The sequence below is a fragment of the Leuresthes tenuis genome, unplaced genomic scaffold, assembly GCF_036924035.1.
Source record: "Leuresthes tenuis unplaced genomic scaffold, fLeuTen1.0.hap1 SCAF_20, whole genome shotgun sequence".
Classification (NCBI taxonomy): domain Eukaryota; kingdom Metazoa; phylum Chordata; class Actinopteri; order Atheriniformes; family Atherinopsidae; genus Leuresthes; species Leuresthes tenuis.
Window position 1 is genome coordinate 5859461 of NW_027325374.1, and position 10796 is coordinate 5870256.

Below are 10796 nucleotides of genomic sequence, written 5' to 3' on the forward strand. Positions count from 1 at the left end.
ATATTCACAAATATTGAATTTGCTCTAAATTAAATTAGAGCCATCCGTCTTTTTATGAGTCAAAGTTTGCTTGAGCTTTCTTTCATTCTTAATCGAGTCGATGGTGCGTTATTTTACACATTTCTCTAATGGACATGACCTTTTGAGCGCCTACGCACCATCAGTAGAGTGATGTAACAGTTGTCCAATCAAACACTTGGACTTAATTGCAGTCCAGCCAATCGACGTGGTCTGAGAGCAGGTTGAAGACAGAAATGCGCCTGTCAGGTGCTCTGACGCTTTTCACACTAACACGGACACAGGTATGCAGACTATCTCTGTCAGATCTTTTTTTTCCATAATATGGGGTGAATTTTAAAGATACAATGGAGACTTCTTGATGTTGTCCGTCAGGTTGGATTTAAGCAGAAAAAAGTGAGAAGTATTTCGCTGTCTGCGGAGTTTTGGGCTTGAAACGCAAAATGAGGGGTAAGTATTTGTTCGCGTTCTTGTTTTGTTTGATACGTTGTGTGCTCTAGACCGCATTTACTCTACAAGGTTAAGATAGAATAGCCAAATTAAAAGCTGATGTTATGAGTTATTCTGACACAAAACAGCTGAATAAGTCCTGTTGCGTTTTGGCGCACTTGACGCAGTTGAGTGTCGCTATCCAAGGTGTTAAAGCTCCGTGAGGGACTTTGGGGAACCCCAAGGGACAGCATGTGAACACATTTTTGCGGGGTAAGTGTAGTGACACGTAACCATGGAGACGCCATGTGACTTTCTGACTCAAGTGGGTCAGGTCTGCCTTAGATAAACCAATTAAATCCTATTTCTAACCTCACCTGCTGCTCTTAATGGCCCGTATGACTGAGACTTTTTTCATGCGACGGTTTTTAAAATGTAAACCAACACGTGTTGATTTTGCTCCCAGGCTCAGACAGGTGAAAGAGATGCAACATGGGCAGGAATGGGCAAAAGAGTGACTCCAGGAATCCAAAGAGTCTGTTATCATGTCACAAAGTAACCTGCACCAGTGAGTGGGACTAATCTATTACACATACAGGTGTTTGAAGATGTAGTTGCGACCCCCTGTTCAGCCCAAAATGGTCTAATCATCTGTAGACTCCTCCACCTGGAGCTGAGCCCCTGGTGGAGTGTGTGTGAAAGGAGACCCCAGCAGCCTCCATGGCTCACTCATCAGACCCATCCCGCAGGGAGAAGACCCCCGGGCCCCAAGGGTCACACACTGCTGCACGCAACCTCTTACGAAAAAAGGAGCAGCGTCGGCGTGGAATCCGAGCCTCCTCACCCATGGGCCGGGTCATCCTCATCAACTCTCCTGTGGATGGTAAGGAGTCTTTGGGCTGGCTGCTTCTGCCGTGCAAATTACAGTCTTCAGTTTGCTGTAGAAAAAAAACACAGCTTTGGTATGGTTTATCAGTCTCTTTGATGAATAAGAACAGACATTAAACTTACAACATGAAATCAATCATTGTTATCAAGCCTAATTCTGCGACAGAGAATCAAAAATAGATTTGAATCTTGAACAGTTATACATTGAACACATTTAAATACATGAAATATCCAAGTCAACGGTCTTTGGAGAGTATAAACTTTAAATGATTGCATAAATAGAACATTGTTTAATCCTGGAAAATGCACATGGCTTTGCAGAGAAAATTTCCCAAGAATAATGCCTTAAAAGAAAAAAACATGGTAAAAAGGTATTCACTTTGTACCCTGATGGTCATTAGATGTTGGCTCCGAAAGGTCTCTGGCTTCAACAGACTCTCACTCAAAAAGTGTCGACTTCTCTCAAGAAATGTGAAGACAATTGAGTTTCCCTGCAAGTCATCATGGTGTAATTAGCCAGATTCAATATGTCTGATCAATGTGCTTGTAGTCTTTTTTAAAACTATTTCCATTAATAAAGATAGATTAGTCCTCATAAATAACATCTCCCAAAAAAAGTATCACTCCCTAAATTTACCTTTTTGGCCAAATACGTCACTTCTTGCTCCAAAAAAAAAGATGGTGACTGCTGAATGCTTCAAAACTGTTGTTCACAAAGCAGTGGGTGGCATCATGATGTTACTTTCACTTCTTACTGACAGTCCATGTGTTCTCCTCTTCAAGTAATTGCTGTGAACACTGGTATTCACTCAAGTCATTTCAACACTCATCTTCACCTGAATTCTCCAGAAATGTTTATTCCTCTTTGATACCCAACAACCTACTTTAATTGACATTGTGTAAATAAAGTCACACAATCCATGCGGTATTTTTAGGAGGCGACGATAGCGAGGACCTCCATACAATCACCGTGGATAAGAGTGCGGACGGCAAGCTCGGGTTCAGCGTTCGTGGAGGCTCAGAGCATGGCCTCAGCATCTTCGTCAGTAAGGTGGAGGACGCCAGTACAGCACGTAAGCAGCGACCTTTTAATGTGACCCCGTGCAGAACAGCAGTCTCGTCATCTGTCGTTGTACAGCATGTCTGTCACGCTTCCGTTTGTGTGATTTGTTTGCAGAGGAGGCAGGGCTGCTCGTCGGAGATAAACTGGTGGAGGTGAACGGCGTCAGCCTGGAGAGCATCACCATGAGCAGCGCTGTGAAGGTCCTGACGGGCAACAACAGGCTGAGGATGGTGGTGAGGCGAGTCGGAAAAGTCCCCGGCATCCGCTATTCCAAAGAAAAGACTACGTGGTGAGTATTGCTATTTAAGTTGATATTACCGTGACAATGATTGAACTGATATAATTTTCTTCTCTATGATTTGGGTGATAATCAGTCAGGTATGCTGTTAATTTTTCAGGGTGGACCTGGTACACAGGCGTATGGTGGTGGAGGAGAGTGGACGGACACCTTCAGAGGCCAGCTCGAGCAGCGCCCTGCAAAGAATCGTCCACCTTTACACCACCTCCGATGATTACTGTCTGGGCTTCAATATCCGAGGGGGAAAGGAGTTTGGCCTGGGCATCTATGTCTCCAAGTAGGTACAACAGCTTCACAAAGAAAGAAAAAAAGAGGCTCGTAAATAAAACTTACATGGAATCACAAACGAAGGAAACACCTTTATGATCTCACCTTAAAACTGTATCATGCACTCTGTCCACAGTACCTGCAACAGTATCTGTTATATTTACTTGCCCAACATAAAAGGAAGCATTTAGTAAAGTAACTTCTGTCTAAAAGGCATGACTTTTGTCAAATAATAATGGGATTTCCTTTATGAGGTAGTGAAAGGTAGTGAACATGCATCAAAAATCACAAAGGATGCTCAGATGAGGACTTTTGGAATCTGTTGTTGACCACTGGAGACAGAATTGCCCAGTACCAGTTTATATAAAAAACCTTCTATTCATTGGCAGGCAACATCTGCAACATTATCCACTCTTCCTCATAGATACTGGACACAGTTTGGAGCTCAACAAACTAAGCTTAACTGTGGGGAAAAATACATTGGACAATATAAAACGAGAATGAGAATAAATGGTCAGTTTACACCACACTGTTTATTAATAAAAAAAACTGTTTATTAATAATTACTGTCAGCATCTATGCTGTTTCAGGTAGATCATTATTTGTTTGGTTGTTTTATTGCACTTACATTAATTATCACCACAAGTAGTTTTAACTCCCCTTCTTTTGTTGTTTAGATGATTGAAAGATTATTTTTACTTACCCTTTCGTTTTCAGAGCGTGGAACCAGTAGAAAAGCAAACATGACTCTTGATTTATCGTCTCGTCTCTCGTTAATATTTTAAATCTTGGTGTCAGTTATTAGGACTCTTCAGGGTCAACCCCGTCGGTACATTTTAAATTAGTTTAAGCTGTATTTTTCGACTCGGATCATCATATAACCAGAGTTTGTTAGTGGTTCCCCACACCCGATTTATAACCCACACCTTCACTGTGCAATGAGCGCCTCTTGTTTTTACATTGCTTGGATTCCTTGAAAAAGCAGTTGAGGACTTATTTTTGTTGCTTTTAGTTAGAAAACACGTCTGAGATCTTTTTGTGTCTTTTTATGTCTGTTTCATTTCATACTGGTTCTTTCCCTGATTGAATGTCTCTTGTTTTTCTCCTGATATCCTGTTATTTCTTAAAATCTAAAATAGGTGCTAAATGAGTAAATTAAATGAATAAATAAACTTTATTTTGTTTGCTCCTTGGTTTCAGTGCAGCCGTGCACACTCAGTTAGACATATAACAGGCACGGGACTATTTTGTCTCTGGCTAATAATCATTCTGAATATGTTGCCATCTAAGCAGTAACAATCTGAGCATCCTGAATTATAACAGTACACACTCTTAGGTGAACCGGGGAAGTCTTCATTTGTTTTTACAACAATCCACAACCCAAAGAGGCACAAAAAAAGGCATCAAATCCTCCCATTTGCAACATGGTCCCAACATAGTTTGGTTTTGTAGCTTAAAAAAAGCCCTGGAACATGTCATTGTGTCAGCTCTGAGTCACTCCCGTCTCGTTGACTCAGATTGGATCCTGGCGGTCTGGCCGAACAAAATGGGATTAAGATGGGAGACCAGATCCTGGCTGCCAATGGAGTGAACTTTGAAGACATCAGCCACAGCAGTGCTGTGGAGGTGCTGAAGAGCCACACACACATCATGTTGACCATCAAGGTGAGACTGTTTCAACAGAATCTAATAACTGTTAAATAAAGTGTTCAAAAGTGCCCCAAGTTCCTGATAGATGTATTAAATTCAGGAATAGTGTGACACCTAATTTTAGAATTACATCTTATTCAAAAGACAACTTCAGTAGACAAAGTTTTAAAATATTTACAGAATGATTTCCAGATGAAACACTTTGACTTAGCATATTTCAAACATAGAAAGGACTTCCACAAGTTCAGATAAATCTGATGAAGTTAATCTATTTGTTTCTAATGCGTGCATTTCAGTCTCCTGTCATAAAGTCTTCTAAATGAGAAATGCTCTGAAGTAGTTAGCACAAAAAAGCAGATATTAAAGAGAAATAAAACAATCTGCAGGCGCAGCGTTAAAGGTGTCACGGACAATTTGTCCTGAAGAACTGTGGCCTCCATTTAATCCCACATTGTAAGAGGAAGAAGTTAAGTTGTCTCAGTTGAATGTTTAGATGTTCACTGTTGAATACGGCGCTAAGGACGAGCTGGAGAGGCTGTATCACGTTCCACACTGACTCTTTGTTATTAGAAAGCATGCCGGCTCTTTCATTACCGCCTCGGCTAAATGACCTGCCATGCATTAACTTTCTGACCTGTTGCCTGCCTTTCATCTTCAAATCTCTCGCACGTGAGGACCAAACACGCGAGTTGTGACGCTACACGGCGGTTTCTATGGCGAGGCCGACAGCTGGCATGCAGTCGTAATATTCCTCGCTCACTTTACTTGTTGCAGCTTGGGTTTCGCGCTGTGAAAAATAGCCAGGCCGTGTGCATTATTCACCAGGCAGCCAGGATCAGGTGCTGATCAAAGCATAGAGCCCGTGTTTTGTGCAACTTTTGTTTTGAGATCCTTTGCTTTGGCCAGAGGAAGCTCAAACACGTCCTGGAGTTAGAAAGCATCCCAGCTATCAAAGGTTACCATAAAGTCTGGGGGGGAATGGTGATGATGAGGAGGGGTGTGTTTTGGTGTCTTTGTGTGGTTCTAGGGTTACTCTTTATCAAATACAGGGATCCCATAAAATTTTCAAGGTCTCTACTGTAACTCTTTTGCATATCTGTTTCCATATCTGGACAGGAAGCAGGACGATACCCTGCCTATAAGGAGATGGTGGCAGAATACAGGTGGCTCAATAAATGTATGGATCTCTTTTCTGACACTAGTTCTTGTGTTATCATATGTCAATCTGGGAGGAACACAGATAAATCTGATGAATAAGAGGTGGGTGTTCTTTTATGTTCTTCTCAGTGGCCAATGGTACTCAGAAATCTTCCTCTCAGGGTTCAGACTCCAACTCTTCAGCCTCCTCGCTGTCGTCTGGAACTCCGGTCAGCTCTCTGAGTGGCCTGTCGCAGGTCATGTTCCCGCCCAGCACGCCGTTCGGTTCAGACATGGTAGACGTCTGCATCTCTACTGAGGACCAGAGGTCAGAGCAATAGAAAAAAATTCAGATTCAAGTTTCTGACTAAAGCTGATCTTTTCAATGTGGTTCTTACTTCAAGCTCTGAATCAGAGCGCATGGAGACTGCCATCCAGACAGACTTCCCCTCTCAGAGGACCGTTCCAGACACCACTCGCAGCCTGGGACCAACCACTCTGCTCAAAGACACGGTGATTCGTGGAGATGATGGCAGGGGAAGGCAAGAGTCACCCAAGACAGCTGTGCTCCTGGCGCTCAGCAGACCGAGCCGACCCATCAGCAGGTCACAGAGCCAAGTCACCATGGCGGGTGAGCCTGCGTGAGCACGAAGGAAAGTGCTTATGCAGATGATTGAACTGCATAAATGACTGTGTGTTTCTGGAACTTTATAGAAATCAAGCAGAAGAAAGAGAAGAAGCAGAAAGGGAAGGACCCTCAGAAGAGCACCCTGCAGCGCTCAAAGACCTTTGTTAACTTGTTGTTCAAGGGAGGACGCAGGAGAGACACCTCCAGGGGGCGCTCCAAGTCCCCGACCACTGACCGGGCCGGTAAAGGTACCTGCAATTTTTCCTCATTTCATTCATGCTTGTTCAGCAGGAAACTCCATGACTCTCATGCTGCCAGCACCCTGAAGACAATAAAAACACACGTTTAGTCTGACGGTGTTAAAGGGTAAACGGGTATTACTCTATATTTCCACATCATCTCAGTCTTTTAATGCTTTTGACCTTTAATTCTAACATCAAATTTTCATAAACAGGGTCACATGCAGCATGCAGGTCAGTTGTTAAAAGATGGCTTATAAAGTTGTTGAAATTGTTACACAACAAAGTACAATTAAGAAAAAGGTGTAAATGGAAGATTTGGTGCTATCAGCAGCAGGATGCTGCATGTTGGATTGTACAGGAGTGCGTTGATGGCAATGAAGGCAGGCAGTGTGGCTAACCGAGGGGCCTTCAATGACATACAATAATGCTCTCCACACGTCAGAAGCAGCAGAAGATAATTCCCTTCCTTTACATCGGTTTCATCTACAATTTAAAAAAAAGAATCACCACTGAAGGGGAACACTTATAATATCAAACTTTGAATCAGGCATACATCGCCCGAGCTAGTACAGATTCCACTGTAATTCTTTCAGAGGGGCCGCAGCTCAGTGCGATGCCAAATTCAGGGATGCTTGGAGTAGTGGAGGACATGGCCCGCAGGCTGCTGAATGAGGACGAGGTGGCTGCCGTGATGAAGATGTGTCGAAGGGTAGGAGGTTTTGCTCACAGTCAGTTCTAAGTCTAAGGAATGTTTAAAGCGAGCTTTCACCAACTAAATATCTGATTTGGATCACACAGTATGTAGCAGAGCGGTCAGTGGAGAACTTGATACGCCACCTGCTGGTCGTGCTGGACCGGCCTGAGAAGCTGCTGCTGCTGAGAGAAATCAGGTGAGAAGGAAGATGTTCTGCTCCAGAAATTTTTATGTAGCTTACATCAACTTGAATTGGATGCCATGAATTACACATGAAGACTTTCTTCATTCCTGCATGAAGTAAATAAACTCGACACTCATCATTCGCCAACATGTAAATTCAGCCAGAGAAACAACAGTGTTACAAATCCCTTCCAAAAGAAGCTTAACCGTCTCAAATCCAAATGTTCCACATTATGAAACCATAGTAAATTAAAATGTTAAAACGGAGTGACTCAGCATTTTTCGGTCCCATCTTTTGCTTCTCAGAATGCTGCTCCCGCCATCTGATCTGCCTTTTTTCAATAACATGGTGACCGCTGTTGAAGTCGAAGCCTACGATATCCTCAAATATCGTTCAGGTACGTGCAATGATTTTTAAAAAAAAGTATCTGGGAAAGTGTCAGACTCCGCACCAACATGAGGTAAAAACCTCTAAAATCAACACTCATCTCCTGTTTTATCTGAAATGCTGCATTATCAGTATAATAAATGCATAAAACCAATCAGGTTGAACTCAGAAAAGCTCAGAGTAGTCTGTATAATGCTTTATTGTGTGAAATCAGACCCTCTTCTTCTGTCTTTCTGCCATTTGCATTGCAGTCCGAACTCCTCCTCTTCGTTCTCCCGCTTCTGGTCGAGCACCCAAACGGCGCCTCATCACTCCCATCCCAGGTCTTTGTTTCATTTGGTTTCCTGCTCTGAAAAATCTCAGCCTCAGCTGTTCACCTGAAGTTTCCAAAGTGTTACTCTGTAAAATTAGTTTTTTTATTATTAGAAATTGATCAAATTATGTTTGCCTACAATTTCGTGTTGATAACAGGTCAGATAATCTTTATGTTCTGAAGGAGGTGCCACCATATGGAGGCCCATTATTATTCCAAGAGAAGGGGAAATTATATTGAAATTTTGTATGAATAAAAACAAAAATATGGACACATAACTTTGGTAAGTCAAAGTTGTGAGATATCAGACGACATGACAATAACTTGTGCTTCCTCCAGATTACAGAGGAGGCTTTGAGCTCCACAGTGCAGAGGAGGTGGAGAAGGAGAGCCACCTACTGGAGGAACTGGAGAAGCTCAGCCTGACTGGGCAGCTGGGATCCAGAGAGCAACCTCAGAGCTCCAGGCTTTTCACACCTCTGCTAGACATACCGGTGGATGGATATAACACAGTCCAGTCCAGAGACCTCAGAACCCGGTCTGCCAGCCCGGTGCTCCCCAACTGGCTGCTGGCTCGCAGCAGTGAAGACGCTCACCCTCCACTCCACACAGACATCGGCACAATTCGCTCCGTCCACTTCGACGAGGTTTCCCTCCACTCGACCTCAGACAAGATGGAAACAAGCTCTGAGAGGGGAAGGCCCCCTTTCAGAAACGGTCACTCTAAAAGCAAATCGGATAAAAGTGGCGATGGGAGTAAAGACACCGTGTTCACACTGCAGAGCGTTGCTCGTCGGCCCTTATTGTCTCAGGTGTTTGGTGCAGCTCATGACCAACAAGCGGGGAGCAAACAGATTAACGGCCATCGGGGTTCCTCTGAGAACAGCATCAATGGCATCAAACCTGAACAGGAGTACCAACTCAAAACTGTCTGCATCTCCAAAACCAGACAGTCGCTCGGTAAATGACTTTCATTCAGTCCAAGCCAGAGCTATTTGGAAATGTCCTCTTTTGCAGCTTTGTGTGTCTGGGTTAGCTTCACTAGCTCCTTCCTTTTGCTGCTCATGGTTTGATGAAACACAACCTTGGAATTAACTGCTGCATTCTCAAACTCAGTTTCTGTTACAAATCACCATTTAGGAAACATGTAAAATTAGCATTCCACCCAGAAACAATACATGTCTCACTCCTGTTGCAGGCATCAGTATATCTGGTGGGATGGAGTCCAAGGTTCAGCCGGTGGTGAAGATCGAGAAGATCTTTCCCGGAGGAGCCGCCTCCACCTGTGAAGTGCTCAAGGTAACGTGAGGAGGAAGCACCTCGTCCGTGTTCATAATGTGCAAATTGTGATGACAAACCAGTATAATCTTCAGTTATCCATCACATTTTCTGTACATTTGTGACTGTATACACCAATAATTCTCAATGCTAGCGTTTATTAACAAATCTAGGCCGAGGAAAGTGGATGCATTCACCACCTTGATATAATCTACTTTTGCCAATTATCCATTGGCCACAGCCGACATGAAATGGCTTAATAGAGCTAAATTACTTTTAGTTTATGGGTGTATTTTGAATCCTGCTTGCATACTTTTACAAAAATAGTCATTTTCTTTACCCATTTATGCATCTTGACCTAAACCTCCATCTTGTTGTGTATCCCAGGCTGGATTTGAGTTGGTGTCTGTGGATGGAATCTCCCTGCACGGAGTCACCCACCAGCATGCCGTCGACATCATCAGAAAAGCCTTCAGCAACAAGGCCAAAGACCCCATGGTGTTCGTGGTCAAAGTTCCCAAAAATCTTTGAAAGGAGACTGAGATTTAGAAAAGTGCCCAGTGACTAGCATCACTTTGAGATTTTACATGGCATCAATGAAATGCACAGCCTTTAGGCAACTTGCTGGGCTGAAAAACAAGAAGAGCCTCCAAGATCAATGCACTTGAGAAGAACCAAGAATATCACCACTAAAGAGGGAGCAAAAAACATTTGCAGCATATTGAAATCATGAAAAAAAGGCGTTACCGATGCCTTCACATGCAACTTCCATCACAAACGAGGAGCCAGTGCCTGTCTAGAACACAATTGTTTTTACATTTATGTTGAACTAAAATCCCTTTGTGTATAAAACTCACCAGTGGTACGACAGAGTATGTGTTTAACGTTCAGGGTGACGACCTGAGCTGTAACCAGGGTGCCTTTTTAAGTCCAGCGGAAAGAACGCGTTGACTTTTCGTCCTGCAGGGGGCAGACACGAGTCGCTCAGAGACACTTCTGCACACAACTGCAGCAGAGTACTGCAAAATAAGCCAGGATGAAAGGGCTACAAGCAAACACTGTTTAAATGCGTAGTCTAAGAAATTCAGTTAAAGGAAAAAAAGAACAACACAGTTATTAAATTGTGTCTTTTTTAATTAAAACCAGTGGGGTTTTTTTGTTTTTTTTCAAGAAATGTACAGCATGAAAATATACATTTAATGCCTTCATACAAATATTGTGGATTATAAAATTACACTGAGGAACCAAAACAAACATCCACACAAACGTTAATATACAGGCGTTGTATCTGCAGGAGGAAAATATAATGTGTGAGACATT

General features: G+C 43.0%; 1 protein-coding gene across 1 annotated transcript; it reads left to right on the forward strand.

The window, feature by feature from the left end:
- The first annotated feature begins 1110 nt into the window (after nt 1-1110).
- On the forward strand, nt 1111-10609 carry LOC140278271 (PDZ domain-containing protein 7-like). Its single transcript, XM_072373248.1, has 16 exons — nt 1111-1330; nt 2271-2408; nt 2513-2687; nt 2797-2973; nt 4481-4628; nt 5730-5790; nt 5901-6078; nt 6155-6381; nt 6465-6626; nt 7214-7329; nt 7419-7510; nt 7804-7895; nt 8137-8208; nt 8538-9158; nt 9397-9497; nt 9864-10609. The coding sequence occupies exons 1-16, from the start codon at nt 1168-1170 to the stop codon at nt 10005-10007; spliced, it is 2667 nt and encodes an 888-aa protein (XP_072229349.1). The 5' UTR covers nt 1111-1167; the 3' UTR covers nt 10008-10609.
- The last annotated feature ends 187 nt before the right edge of the window (nt 10610-10796 follow it).

What these genes read in the sequence shown, in the direction of transcription:
- LOC140278271 (XM_072373248.1), top strand. Translation starts at nt 1,168, where the DNA reads ATGGCTCACTCATCAGACCCATCCCGCAGGGAGAAGACCCCCGGGCCC. An exon ending in CATCAACTCTCCTGTGGATG is followed by an intron (nt 1,331 to 2,270) that starts GTAAGGAGTCTT and finishes CGGTATTTTTAG; the next exon opens with GAGGCGACGATAGCGAGGAC. An exon ending in CACTGACCGGGCCGGTAAAG is followed by an intron (nt 6,627 to 7,213) that starts GTACCTGCAATT and finishes TAATTCTTTCAG; the next exon opens with AGGGGCCGCAGCTCAGTGCG.